General features: G+C 36.1%; 1 protein-coding gene across 2 annotated transcripts in view; it reads left to right on the top strand.

Moving 5' to 3' along the window:
- The window catches only part of KPNA1 (karyopherin subunit alpha 1), an 84576-nt gene that overhangs the window by 33604 nt on the left and 35709 nt on the right, over positions 1 to 15263 (top strand). For both annotated transcript variants that reach the window (XM_032267686.1, XM_032267685.1), the window contains exons 3-4: positions 8979 to 9086; positions 12645 to 12744. In XM_032267686.1, coding sequence (XP_032123577.1) covers positions 8979 to 9086; positions 12645 to 12744 — 208 coding nt within the window. The remainder of the gene's footprint in view (positions 1 to 8978; positions 9087 to 12644; positions 12745 to 15263) is intronic.

Below are 15263 nucleotides of genomic sequence, written 5' to 3' on the forward strand. Positions count from 1 at the left end.
GTAAGCCCTTATTTGATGTACGGCTTGCAAATATTTTCTTCCATTGCATAAATTCTCTCTTCACTATTTTAATTCCTCTGCTGTGCTTTTTAGTTTGGTGTAACTCTGTTTGTCTATCCACATTTGTTGCCTGTGCTTTTGGGGTCCTATCCAAGAAAATCATTGCTTAAACCAGTGTCAAGAAGCTTTTTCCCTATGTTTTACAGTTTCAGGTCTTATGTTTCAGTATTTAATGTATATTGAATTAATTTTTGTATATGGTATGGGATAAGCGTTCAGTTTCTTTATTCTACATGTGGAGAGCCCCATTTATTGAAGAGACTATTCTTCCCCTATTGTGTGTTCTTGTCACCTTTTAGAAGAATCAGTTGACCATAAATGCATGGATTTATTACTGGGCTCTTTATTCTGTTCCATTGCTCTATGTGTTTGTTTTCACGCCAAAACTTTGCCATTTTGATTACTATAGTTTGTAGCATAGAGTTGACCCTTGAACAACAAGGTCTTGAACTGCATGGGTCCACTTATATGCAGATTTTCTTCTCCCTTTGCCACTTCTGAGACAGCAAGACCAACCCCTCCTCTTCCCTCCTCCTCAGCTTACTCAACTTGAAGACAAGAAGATGAAGGCCTTTATGATGATCCACTTCCACTTAATAAATTGTAACTATATTTTCTCTTCCTTATGATTTTCTAAATAACATTTTCTTTTCTGCAGCTTACTTTATTGTAAGAATACAACATGTAATACATATATCATGCAAAATGTGTTAATTTAGTGTTTGTGTTATTGATAAGGCTTCCAGTCAATGGTTGCCTATTTGTAGTTAGGCTTTGGGGGAGTTAAAAGTTATATGCAGAGTTTTGACTGCATAGGGGATTGGCTCCCCTAAACCCTGTGTTGTTTAAGGGGCAGTGTATTTTGAAATCAGTCAGTGTGAATCCTCCAGTTGGTTCTCTTTTTGCTCAAATTCATGAACATAGAGTATCTTTTCATTCATTTATTTCAGTTTGTTTCATCTGTGTTTTATGTAATTTTTAATGTACAGGTCTTTCACCTCTTTGGCTAAATTTACTCCTAAGTATTTTATTTTTGTAGCCATTGTAAATGGGATTGTTTTCTTAATTTCTTTTTCAGATAGTTTGTTGTTAGTGTATGGAAATGTTACACATGTTTATTTATTGATTTTATATCCTGCAACTTTCCTGCATCTGTGTATTATTTCTAGCAGTTTATTGGTGGAGTCTTTAGAGTCCTTTCTGTGTAAGATCATGTCTTCTGCAGTCAGGGACAATTTCATTTTTTTTTTTTTAAATTTAGATGCCTTTTATTTCTTTCTCTTGCCTAATTGCTCTGGCTAGGACTTTCAATACAGTGTTTAATGAAGGTGGCAAGAGTGGGCATCCTTGTCTTGTTTCTGATCTCAGAAGTGAAGCTTTCAACTTTTCACCTCTTAGTATTATGCTAGCTGTTGGCTTGTCATATATGGCCTTTATTGTGAGGTAAATTCCTCCTGTACGTGATTTGTTGAGAGTTTTTAAAAAAGGATGTCGAAATTTATCTCATGCTTTTTCTGCATCTTTTGAGATGGTCATATGGTTTTTGTTCTTCATTCCGTTAATGTGATTCACATTCATAGATTTGAGTATGTTGAACCATCCTTATATCCATGAGGTAAATCCTACTTGTTCGTACTGAATGATCCTTTTAATGTGGTGTTGAATTTTGTTGAAATCCAGCACTGTTTGTTAAGACTACCTTTGCACTGTTGTATTTCATATGTTTCTTTTGTCAAAGATCATTGTGCTAGATTTATGGGGTCTATTTCTGGGCACTATGTTCTGTTTTATTGATCTGTTTGTCTGGTCTTTTGCCAATACGACACACTCTTGCTTATAGTAAATGTTGAAGTTGGTTAGAGTCAGTCCTCTAACTTTGTTCTTTTCCTTCAATATTTTATTGGCTATTTTGGATCTTTTGCCTCACCATATAAATTTTAGAATCATTTTGGTGATAGAAAATAACTTGCTGGGGTTGTAGTTTGCATTGAATCTATAGGTCTAGTTGGGAAGCACTGACATCTTGCCAGTGTTGAGTCTTCCTATGTAGATAGGAATGATACCTCTCCAGTTATTTAGGTCTTTGATTTGTTTCAGAGTTTTGTAGTTTTCCTCATAGAAATCTCATAATATATTTTGTTAGATTCATACGTAAGTGTTTCATTTTTTGGGAGTACTAATGTAAATGACCCTTTTTAAATTTCAAATTCCACTTGTACATTGCTGGCATATAGGAAAGCAGTTGAATTTTGTATATTAATCTTATATAATGAGACCTTGCTGTAATTACTTATTAGTTGATTTTTTTTTCATAGATTCTTTTGAATTCTCCATGTGGACGACTATGTCATCTGACGAGAAAAGGCAGTTTTATTTCTTGTGTTCCCATCAACATGCCTTTTATTCCTTTTCTTGTCTTACTGCATTCATTAGGAGTTGCAATACCATGTTGAAACAGAGTGATGAGAGGAGATATTGTCTTGCTCCTGATCTAGCAAAAAAGCTTCGAGAGACCATATGAGTATGCATGGGTGTTGACTTTTTTTCATAGGCCTTTTCTACATCTATTGATTTGGTCGTGTGATTTTTCTTCTTTAGTCTATTGATGTGATGGATTATATTAATGATTTTCAAATGTTGGACTAATATTATACACCTAGGATAAATCCCACTTCATCATGGTGTATGATTCTTTTTATACATTGTTGGGTTGTTTTGGTAATATTTTCCTGAGGATTTTGCATCTGTGTTCGTAAAAAATATTTTGTTACAGTGTCTCTGTCGAGTTTTGGTATACTCTGATGTTAGCCTTTACCGAGTGAATTAGGGAGTATTCCTTCTGCTTCTATCTTGTGTAGGAGATGATAGAGAATGGGTATAATTTCTTTCTTAAATGTTTTTTAAAAGTCACCAGTGAACCCATCTGGTCCTGGTGTTTTCTGCTTTGGAAGGTTAGTATTGGTTCATTTTCTTTAATATAGCCCTATTCATATTGCTTCTTGTGTGAGTTTTGGTACTTACTTGGGGGACTTTCAAGGACTTTCATTTTATCTAAGTGATAAAATTTGTGGCAATACAGATGTAGGTGATGGGGAGGAAGGCAGCAAATCACACTGCCATGTGTGTACCTATGCAACAATCTTGCATGTTCTTCACATGTACCCCAAAACCTAAAATGCAATAAAATAAATAAATGGGAAAAAAAAATTAAAAAAAATAAAATTCAAGAGCAAAAAAAAAAAAATTGTGGCAATAGAATTGTTCATAGTATTTACTTTTATTTTTTTGAGACAGAGTCTCACTGTCACCTAGGCTGGAGTATAGTGGTGCGACCTTGGCTCATTGCAACCTCTGCCTCCTGGGTACAGGAGTTTCTGGTGCCTCAGCCTCCCAGTTGCTAGGATTACAGGCGCCTACCACCACTCCTGGCTAATTTGTATATTTTCGTGGACATGGGGTTTCACCATGTTGGCCAGGCTGGTCTTGAACTCCTGACCTCAAGTTACCTGCTCACTTCGGCCTCCCAAAGTGCTGGAAATACAGGTGTGAGCCACCGCTACTGGCCAGTATTTATTTTATTGTCCTTTTAATGTTCATGGGATTTGTAGTGATTTTCCTTCTTTGATTTCTGATATTAGGAGTTTGTGTCCCGTCTTTTTTATTATTATTATTATTATTATTAGTCTGCTTGGCTAGAGGCTTATGAGTTAATTGGTCTTTTCAAAGAGCAAGGTTTTGATTTTTTTGACTGATTTTTCTCTGTTGATTTCCTGTTTTCAGTTTTCATTGATACCTGCTCTTATTTTTATTCTTCTGCTAACTTTGGATTTAATTCACTGTTTTTTTCTGGTTTTCTAAGGTGATTGAGTAGGAGATTTTAGATATTTTGTCTTTTCTAATAAATGCATTCAATGCTATGAATTTCCCTCTAAGCACTGCTGTCATTTTATTTTGATAAATTGTGTCTTTATTTTCATTTAGCTAAAAATATTTAAAATTTCTCTTGAGATCTCTTTTTTGACCTATGTGTTATTTGAAGTGTGTTGTTTAATCTCCAAGCGTATTTGGGGGATTTTTTTCAATTATCTTTCTTTTATTGTAATTTAATGTTATTGTGGCCTGAGAGGAGACATTCTATGACTTGTTCTTTTGAACATGTTAAGGCTTGTTTTATGGCCCAGAATGTGGTCTATCTTGATGAATATCCGATGTGAGTGTACAAATGTCTGTTCTGTTGTTTCTTCTGTGACATAATCTGTGGCTGTTCATTATATCCAGTTGAGTGATGTTGAGTTCACTTATGTCCTTACTGGTTTTCTCTCTGCTTGATCTGTCCACTTCTGATAGAGAGGTGTTGAAGTGTCCATCTATAATAGCAAATTCATTTATTTCTCCTTGCAGTTCTGTCAGTTTTTGCCTACAAAGACATTTTATTGTTTGGCTTATATACGCTAAGCATTGTTACACCTTTTTGCAGAATTGGCCTTTTTATCCTTATGCACTGCCCTTCTTTATTCTCAATAACATAACTTGCCTTATCTGCCTTGTTTGAAATTATTACAGATTACTCCGCTTTCTTTTTTTGAGACAGAGTCTCACTCTGTGGCCTAGGCTGGAGGGCAGGGGCAGGATCTTGGCTCACTGCACCCTCCGCCTCCCAAGACATGCACCACCACAGCTGGCTAATTTTTGTATTTTTAGTACAGACAGGGTTTTGCTATGTTGGCCAGGCTGGTCTTGAACTCCTGGCCTCATGTGATCTTTCTGCCTTGGCCTCCCAAAGTGTTGGGATTACAGGTGTGAACCTCCATGCCCTGCCAACTCCCCTTTCTTTTAATTAGTGTTAATATGGCATGTATGTCTCCATCTGTTTACTTTTAATCTGTGTTTTCATTTAAAGTGGGTTTCTTGTAAACCACATTCAGTTGGTTCTTGTTTTGTTGATCCACTTTGACAACCCCTTTTAGTCTTTTTTGCCAAAATGCTGATTTATTTAGAATATTGAACTGAACATTTCAGTCAATTAAAATCAGTGAAGGCAAACATTGTATAGGCATAACAGTTTGCATTTGGAACATACTGCATGCTTTCAGCGAATTTCAGGACCAAATTTAAAAGAGTAGCGTGATTATGTTGACGAATACAAAGGCATTTCATAGCTGACCTATTCCATTTTCCTTACTCTTACTCCTACCCCTTATTCTCACCCCTGCATTGTATGCAGGTCCAACTTCTACATGTCAGAACTTTCGTTTCTTCACCTGAGGGCTTTCTGTGACTACTGAATTCCAATTTTGCACCTGTGTACCAGGCTGCAGGTACTAGGAAGTTAACATTCCCAAGAACTTTGAACCAATAATGGAAGATGATCTATAAATAATACTCCGGTTCCCTCACACATGAATTGGATAACTCCAAGACATATCTGACAATCTCTTTTAATGGTTCACTTAAGACTATTGACAGTCAAAGTGATTGCAGAGATAGTTGAATTGGTATTTACTGTATTTGTTACTGATTTCTATTTGTTACCCTTGCTTTTTATTTCTAGTTTTGTCTTTCACTCTTTTTCTGCCTTTGTGGTTTTAATTAAGCATTTTATATGATTTCCATTTTCTCTTCTTAGCATGTCAGTTGTACTTTTTTACTTTGCTTAGTGGTTGTCCTAGAATGTCCTAGATTGTAAATGTATATTTACAACTACCTCCTCTACTTTAAAGTAACACTATATCTCTTCACAATTAGTGTATCTTTTGATGAGATAATCCTGTTTCTCCCCTCCATTCCTTGTATCTTTGCTGTTACTCATTTAACTTATACAAAAATGTTTGTAATCTTATGTATATACACATTAACATACATAGTCAAATGCATTGTTTCTATTTTAAACAAAATTTTACCTGCTAAATCAATTTTTAAAATACTTAATTTTAAATTCACTTATTCATTCTTTGATATTCTTCCTTTGTGTAGATCCAAGTTTCTGACCTATATCATTTTCCTTTTTGCTAAAGAATTTCATTTAACATTTCTTGCAAAGTGGGGCTACTGACAATAAATTTCCTTAGTTTTTTAGTTTTCTGAAAAAAATCTTTATTTCGTCTCTGCACTTTTAAAAGATGATTTTGTGAGGTTCAGAGTTGTAGGTTGGTGGTTTTTCTCTCTCAACACTTTAAAGATTTTACTTCACTTTCTTCTGGCATGTATAATTTCTGAGGAGAAGTTGAATATCATTCTTATCTTTATGTGTAAGTACAGTGTTTTTTAGCTTTTTAGGATTGTTTTTCCTTTATTTCTGATTTTCTGTTGTTTGAAAATGATATCCCTAGGTGTAGTGGGATTTTTTTTGGCCTTTTTCCAGCTTGATGATCCCTGGGCTTCCTGTGGTTTTGTTCCCAGACCAAATTGAGGGTCGGGCCGCTATTTCTCATAGCCCAAAAACAACATGCAGATGAACTGGGGAAGAGAGTTTTTATTTCTGTAACTGGTTACAGGGAGAAGGCCTAGAAATTACAGCCAGACCAACTCAAAATTACAAAGTTAGCCGGGCGCGGTGGCTCACGCCTGTAATCCCAGCACTTTGGGAGGCCGAGGCCGGTGGATCATGAGGTCAAGAGATCGAGACCATCCTGGTCAACATGGTGAAACCCCGTCTCTACTAAAAATACAAAAAATCAACTGGGCATGGTGGCATGTGCCTGTAATCCCAGCTACTCAGGAAGCTGAGGCAGGAGAATTGCCTGAACCCAGGAGGCGGAGGTTGCGGTGAGCCGAGATTGCGCCTTTGCACTCCAGCCTGGGTAACAAGAGTGAAACTTCGTCTAAAAAAAAAAAAAAAAAATTACAAAGTTTTCCAGATATTATATACCTTTTAAGCTATGTGTCTATGTGTATGTGTGTATTCATCTAAAGACATAAGTGATTAGCTTCTTTTAATCTGTAGCTAAGGTCTGAGTCTTGAAAGACTTTGCTCTGGAGTCTCAGTAAATTTACTTAATCCAGGTGCTAGGGTGATTACCCTTATCTTGTCTCTTGCTCATGGATGTTTGGGGAGTTCTTTCAGACCTCCATTAAACTTGTTTGTGGAAGCCTGGGGAGTTTCCTTGTTATTCTTTAAGGCCCAGGTAGGGCCTAGGCAAAACTCTTGGTGGGCTTTTGTTGCATTCTAGCCTTTGTATAAGCGCACTGCCTTTTTTAGCTTTTAATATTTAACTTAACCACTCAGTACTGAAACAGTTGTCATGGAGCCCTGTGTTGGTGAGACGTGGCCTGCCACAGTTTGGTGTCTGATAGTAATTTGGGGGAAATTCTCAGTCATTATTGTGTCAAATATTTCTTTTGTTCTTTACTCCTGAAATTTCCATTCCATGTTTGTTATACCATTTGTAGTTGTCTCAGTTCGTAGATACTCTGTTCTATTTTTGTCAGTCCTTTTTCTGTTTTCTTTTCGGTTTTAAAGATTTCTAATGAGATTCCCTTAAGCCCGGAGATTATTTCCTTAGCTGTGTCTTGTTACTAATAATCCATCAAAGGCATTCTTCATTTCTGTTGTTTTTGATCTGTTGCATTTCTTTTTAGTTCTTTCTTAGAATTTCCATCTGTCTCCTTACATTGCCTGTCTGTTCTTGTATGCTGTCCACTTTATCCATTTAAAGCCCTTAGCATATTAATTGTAGTTTTAAATTCTTGGTCTGATAATCCCAGCATCCCTGCCATAGTTGAATCTGGTTCTGATACTTGCTTTGTCGCTTCAACCTGTGTTTTTTAATCTTTTTGTATGCCTTGTAATTTTTTCTTGATAGCTGGACGTGTACTGGGTAAAAGAAACTGCTGTTAAATAATAGGCCTTTGGTAGGTGGTTTTGTTATCAGAGTAATGCTGGCTTTCTAGAATGAGTTGGGAAATACTATCTCTGCATCTGTCTTCTGGAAGAATATGATTATATGCTGATTAGCATTAAGTTAAATCTCAGAAGGAACCTTCTGTAGATCTTGCATGTTCTCTCTTTGTTGTACTCTGCCTTGTGAATTTTAGGTCTTTTGGCCTTCTCAGGTCTGAACTGTGTTTCCTCAGATTCAAGGAGCATCTAAACTCTGTTTAGGTTTACCTTGCCTGCAGTACAGCCTGGAACTGTCTGCGTAGTAATCTGAGGCCTTAATGGGGCTTATCTTGGGTTTTTCTTTTTAAGGGATCACTGCTCTGTGCTTTTTGTTGTCCAGTGGCTGAAACATTTTATGTATTTTGTCTGCTTTTAGTTGTTTAGGGTGAGATGGTAAGTTACTGTTACTCCACCATGGCTTGATGAATAAATGTGCTGCCCAAGACTCATAAGGATATAATGGAAATCACCCTAGTTGGCTGACTTTGGAGAGAACTAGTCTCCTTTAGCTATACAAATTAATGGGGCTGCATTAAAGGTAGTGCTTAAGCAGACATCATTTTTTGCCACTGGTTGCTGCTGATAGGTTGGGAAGGTCAGAAGTCTCAGTCCAGCATCTTTGGGGATTAGGAAGGAAGTATTAAGTCATTTAAACATAGTTTTTATTTTCATTTTCCCTGATACATTGTTAGGACTGTCCTGATGTATACTTTAGATAAAGGGATGGGGAAAATGACCAAGCATGACCCACCTCCTTTTTCCAACCTTTTTTTTTTTTAATGTCATGGGGTATCAGGCCTCTCCTAGTAGTTTTACCTTATCAAATGTTGTTTATAGCATATAGTGATAGTTAATTGTATTTCGTTGTAAGACTATGGAGAAATCAGAAATAGTTACTCATCAGTAAAGGCTGACGGCTTTAGAATTTTAAGAATGATTTTCAAAGGCTCCACTTTTAATGTGGTACCTAGTATTTGAAGGTTGAACTTCCTTGTGTTAGAATTTACATTTACATTACTACCAACCTTTTATATTTCAGTTATTCAAGCGGAGAAATGTTGCTACAGCAGAAGAAGAAACAGAAGAAGAAGTTATGTCAGATGGAGGCTTTCATGAGGCCCAGATCAATAACATGGAGATGGCACCAGTAAGTGAGATAATGAACTCTTTTTAGTGTTTTTGTGATAAAGATATGAATTGTAGATCTCCTTTTGAGTTTTAAAAAAAGGTTAGATGGGTACAAAAAGTACTTGGCATTTCATTTTTAAAAAGAATATGCTTAATCTCATGGTTCATTAAGTGTATTATATTTTTAATAATGTGCAGTTAAAATTAAATTAGAAAGATTAATTCTATGAAAACTTATAAAGCTAATTATAAAATAAAATTATTCTTTAAAAGCTGAATAATAATAATAGATACTTCATTTATTTTATTTTATTTTATTTATTTATTATTTTTTAGAGACAAGGTCTTGCTCTGTTGCCCAGGTTGGAGTGCACTGCTGCGATCATAGGTCACTGCAACCTTGAACTCCTGGGCTCAAGTGATCTTCCTGCCTTAGCCTCCCAAGTAGCTGAGACCACAGGCATGTGCCACTGTGACTGGAAAATTTGTTAATTTTTTGTGAAGATGGGATTTCACTATGTTGTCCAGGTGAACCCCTGTCCTCAAGTGATCCTTCTGCCTTGGTCTCCCAAAGGGCTGGAATTACAGACTTGAGCCATCACATCCAGCCATAAGAGATACTTTACAGAAAATAATAATTTTTCATTCATTTATGAAATTGACCTGTTTATATGATTTAGAAACTTAATTCCACATTAGAACTGTTGGAATTTTCTGTTGTAAACCATTTTGTTACTTGAAGTTATGTGAAGACGTAAAAGTCATGCTTTATATGTATGGACTAGACCTATCTAGATTTCTAGAGTATTGTAATTATGTAATTTTAAAAATGGATCATATGTGTGTATATACACACCCGCACAGTTTTTTAAAAAAGAAAATTATCTCCTAAAAGGTAAAGGTACTATTGTTTTTAGTAACAAAAAAGTACAATTAAAAAAAAGATGAAGAAAAATCTTTCTTCTGCTTAGCCACCCAGTATTTTTCTTCATTGGCAACTAGTATTATTAATTCTTATTTTATTCTTTCTGAGAACTTTTGTATAATAAAATAAATGTTCTCTTCTTCCCCACCTTTTTTTGGTAAATGGTGGCATAATATTTTGAAGCTTTTTCTTTATTTCACTTCCTAGATTTCCAGTTTATATGAACCAGCTTTCTTTGAGAGTTGGGAGTGCAGTATTATTTCCTTTGGAATTGATACAGACATAGCCAATGCCATCATTTTGTGATGAAAGCGACGGGAAACTCCGTCGCAAAAAAGAAAAAAAAAAAAAAATTTATTGTCCTTGCCAGTTGGTATCTACACATCTCCTTACACCGTATACTTTGTTGCAAATAAAGGTAACAACAAAGCTGCACCTCCGTCTAAGATTATAACTTTCTTTTGTGCAACAAAAAATGTATGGATGGTTCTTACAAGGGTTCAAGTCAGGAGTTTTCAACTTTTTACAGTGGTGTGAAGGCAGTATGCATTCATTAGAAACCGTACTTTGAATAGCCATACAGTCATTCTGTTTCTCATTTTTGGTACAGTATTCAGTAAATTACATGATATAGTCAACCTTTTATTATAAAATAGGCTTTGTGTTAGATCATTTGTTCAACTGTAGGCTAATGTGTGTGTTCTGAGCACCTTTAAGGTAGGCTGTGCAGCCAGACGCAGTGGCTGACTCCTCTAATCTCAGCACTTTGGGAGGCGAGGTTGGGAGTTCAAGACCAGCCTGACCAACATGGAGAAACCCCATCTCTACTAAAAATACAAAATTAGCTGGGCTTGGTGGCACATGCCTGTAATCTCAGCTACTCGGGAAGCTGAGGGAGAATTGCTTGAAAACCCAAGAGGTAGAGGTTGTGGTGAGTCGAGATTGCACCATTGTACTCCAACCTGGGTGACAAGACCGAGACTCCTCTCAAAAAAAAAAAAAAAAAAAAAAAAGGAGTGGGGCTGGACAATGAAGTTTGGTAGGTTAGATGTGTTAAGTGCATTTTTAACTTACGATGTTTTCAACTTAAGATGGGTTTAGTGGGTCATAACCCCATTCACTGTAAGTTGAGGCACATTTGTACTAACTCTTTCTACAGGAGAGGATGCAAAATCCTTGGGTGATGTTCACTCCTTTCCTTGATAGCCTATGACTTAAATATTATAATGTAAAGTTAACAGTACTTAAATAGTATGATGTAAAATCAGTACAGCTTGTTATACGAGGATAAAAGAGTGAAGAAAAAGATAATTTGCATAGTGTGTGTGTGTGTGTGTATATATATGAATGTGTTTACGCAAACATATTCGTAACAAATCATATAGAAACCTTTATTTAAAAATCAGTCTTGGGGCCGGGCGCGGTGGCTCAAGCCTGTAATCCCAGCACTTTGGGAGGCCGAGGCGGGTGGATCACGAGGTCAAGAGATCGAGACCATCCTGGTCAACATGGTGAAACCCCGTCTCTACTAGAACTACAAAAAATTAGCTGGGCATGGTGGCACGTGCCTGTAATCCCAGCTACTCAGGAGGCTAAGGCAGGAGAATTGCCTGAACCCAGGAGGCGGAGGTTGCGGTGAGCCAAGATCGCGCCATTGCACTCCAGCCTGGGTAACAAGAGCGAAACTCCATCTCAAAAAAAAAAAAAAAAAAAAAAAAAATCAGTCTTGGAATTTTGAAAATTTTACTTTTCTGATTCTTGAGTAGAATGCTTCATATATTCCTCTATGAGAAAACTTAGGTGTTAGATATTGCTTATCAGTCATCCGGCATTTAAATCTCAGTGCAGCTTTCTTCACAACTCATCTTGTTGACTGTTACCCTTTATGAGATAAGAACTTTGTTTCTTTGTGGCAAATGATCCTGAGAAGAAAATTAACTGCTAATACTTGGCTTGAGTTATGGTGGAAAATGGAAACATTCTAATAAAGCAAGAAAGTAGTGGGAAACTGGAAAGTTTTAATAAAACAAGAAAGAAATTTTAAATAAGTGTAAGAGTCAACTGTCGAATTTGGCAGTGGCTAGATTTATACAGGGCCACTCTGTACTCATTCAATAAATATTGCAGAGCATTTACTGTACACCAGCCCTTAGTGATAGAGTGGTAAGACAGACAAGGTCTTTGGCTTTCAAGGAGATTACAGTATACTGGAGGAATACAGAAAAATATCTGCGAGTGTAATAAGGGCTGGGTATGTGATTAAAATAGGGCTATGTGATAAGAGTTAGAGTGGCTCCATTAGGCTTGGAGGGTCATGAAAGCCGGCTTTTAAAACCTAACATTTAATTTGGATAACAAAGAATAGCCAGCTATGTGATGAGCAAGGAGAGGTAGAACAATAAGCTCCTTGTCTTACTATTTACTAGTAAGATTACTTTCTCATTATTGTGAGCTTTTTAGTGATAGACAAAGAATTTGGCTTCATTATATTATAATCTTACACATTTCTACATGTAAAGATTGTTCTACCTTTATGTAACTTCCGGAGAAGTGTGATTAACTTAATAACTTGACCATGATATCTGTTATCTTTGTTTCCTTTGAATTAAGGTTTAATGTTTTATTATATGTTCTTTTTGTTTATGATCCCAGGGTGGTGTCATCACTTCTGACATGATTGAAATGATATTTTCCAAAAGCCCAGAGCAACAGCTTTCAGCAACACAGAAATTCAGGAAACTGCTTTCAAAAGGTGAGCTATGAATATGTTGAGTATTATTTTTCATCTCTCTACAAAATTACTTTTCTATAATCTGTTTTTCATACCATAGATAATTTGTTTTGAAATATGTCAATAAAAGAATAAAAATATAGACATGTGTAATTATGAACCATGCCTAAATTTTAAGCTTGCTGTTTATTTGTGGGATCTTACCAGGATTAGAAGGCAGAATTACTTTCATTTTTGGGTTATTTTATAAAAGACCTTATATTGAATAGTAGTCAGTATCTCATGTTAATTCAAATTGAGAGATTGCCTTTTTTTTTATAGAATAACTTTAAAAATATTCCTTGAAAGAGCAATGATTATTGATTTTAATGTTAGCAGTTTACCACTGAAAGTTAAGAATGGATTGGATTTACTGGTGGACAGGGTAATTACCTTTTTTTTATTTTTTATTTTTCTGAGATGGAGTCTTGCCCTGTCACCAGGCTGGAGTGCAGTGGCATGATCTCAGCTCACTGCAGCCTCCCCTGGTTCAAGTGATTCCCCTGACTCAGCCTCCTGAGTAGCTGGGATTACAGGCATGCGCCACCACGCCCCAGCTAATTTTTGTATTTCTGGTAGATACGGGGTTTCACCATGTTGGCTAGGATGGTCTTGATTGCCTGAACTTGAGATCTGCCGACCTCAGCCTTGTAAAGTGCTGATATTACAGGCACGAGCCACCCTGCCCGGCTGGTAATTACCTTTTTGGATATAATTAGTGTAGAATGGAATCTGATATTTGTTATGGGCCTGGGCAAGTAAAAAGAATTCTGAACCCAATTAAAATGTTGATAGTAAATTCTTAAACCCCCCAGTATTAAGTTGTGATTGTTTAGAGTTATTAGTGATTTAAACAAAATTCAGTGACCGGGCACGGTGGCTCACGGCTGTAATCTCAGCACTTTGGGAGGCTGAGGTGGGCAGATCATCTGAGATCAGGAGTTTGAGACCAGCCTGGCCAACAGGGTGAAACCCTGTCTCTACTAAAAATGCAAAAAATTAGCCAGGTGTGATGGTATGTGCCTGTAATCCCAGCTATGCAGGAGACTGAGGCAGGAGAATCACTTGAACCTGGGAGGTGGAGGTTGCAGTGAGCCGAGATTGCACTATTGTACTCCAGCTTGGGCAACAGGAGAGAAACTCCGTCTCAAAAATTAATTAATTAATTAATTAACATATCCCTTGAGGTTAAGTGGACTAAAAAACTACCATTATGACAAAAAAATTGTTTTTTGCAAACTGCTTATTAAATATTTGAAGCAAATGTATACCTCCTCACCCCTTAAAAAAGTCTTATCTCTTCCAACATGCCAAGCCTAATGGTTTTCTTCTGTAATGTGCTTTTTATTTTTTAAGGTCTTTCACCATTCTACGACTTTCCTCATGTATTCTAGTTTGTCAGCATCCCTCTTAAAAATATGATAACTAGAATACAATATTCCAGATGTGTTATTAATATAGGGTATGGTGAGAAGGTACATTCTTTGCCCTAAAAGTGTCTATTTTGATAATGTAGTCTAAGATAGTTATTTTGACAGTTATGACATAGTAATTTTTATTGAATTTTCAGCAAACTAAGCTCTCTATTGCTTTTCTTCATGAACTGTTGTTAGGTTTTGTGAAGTAATATAGATTTTAAAAAATTTAGATGCTGAATTTTGCTTTCTGGTTTCTTTTTGTTGTTGTTGCTTATTTTGACTTAACTGTTGTTCTTTTTCTGTGTTATTTCTGTAACTCAGAATAATATTAGTTATTAATATTAGTTTATTGTAATCATCAAATTTGTTTTTTGTGTTTACCTGAGTGGTTAATAGAAATGTTGAACCAGGTAAATAACATGTCTTTAGAGTCCTCTCCAAATTAACATTGAACCCTTAGTCACCTCTTTCAGTAGGGCCATTTACTTGGGTAAGAATCTCCCTAGTAGTATTGTAATATAATTGCCATTTTTCTGGCATTGCCACATGTATATTGTCAGTAACCTTGTCAGTCTCTGGCTGAAGTTGTTAATCTGATTGTGACATTTCCTTCTTATTTGCCTTATAAGTTTTTATTGAGTGACTTCATTGATAGGATACTGTATTACCATGAATGAAAGTGAGATTAAGTTGGCAAGTCGATCTTAGTGAATTCTTGTTAGCTCCTACAGGTACAAAATTAAATTCTGCAGGCATACTGAGAATCTCATAATGCAATTACTTGAGACAATTTACAAGAGACAAAAGCAGTTAGACTTAAAACCCGTGTACAGAAAACAGGCTAGAGGAGAGTATACCAGAATACTGACAATGGTCTTTTGAAGGTTTTTTTGGTCCCCTGCTTTCTAGGTTTTCTAAAGTAGTGAAGGCAGTAATTTTAATTTTTAACAGTTATTCTCATATTGAGGCATGTCTTCATTTTGAAAACTTTCAGACTACCCTAATCCTAAAAATGATAAATCCAGTTTGACATTTTGTTTGTTTTGGGTTGATTTCCAACATGAGAGATGGTAAATGGAGGGA

The sequence above is a fragment of the Sapajus apella genome, unplaced genomic scaffold (assembly GCF_009761245.1).
Source record: "Sapajus apella isolate SASKATOON/1434 unplaced genomic scaffold, GSC_monkey_1.0 scaffold171, whole genome shotgun sequence".
NCBI lineage: Eukaryota > Metazoa > Chordata > Mammalia > Primates > Cebidae > Sapajus > Sapajus apella.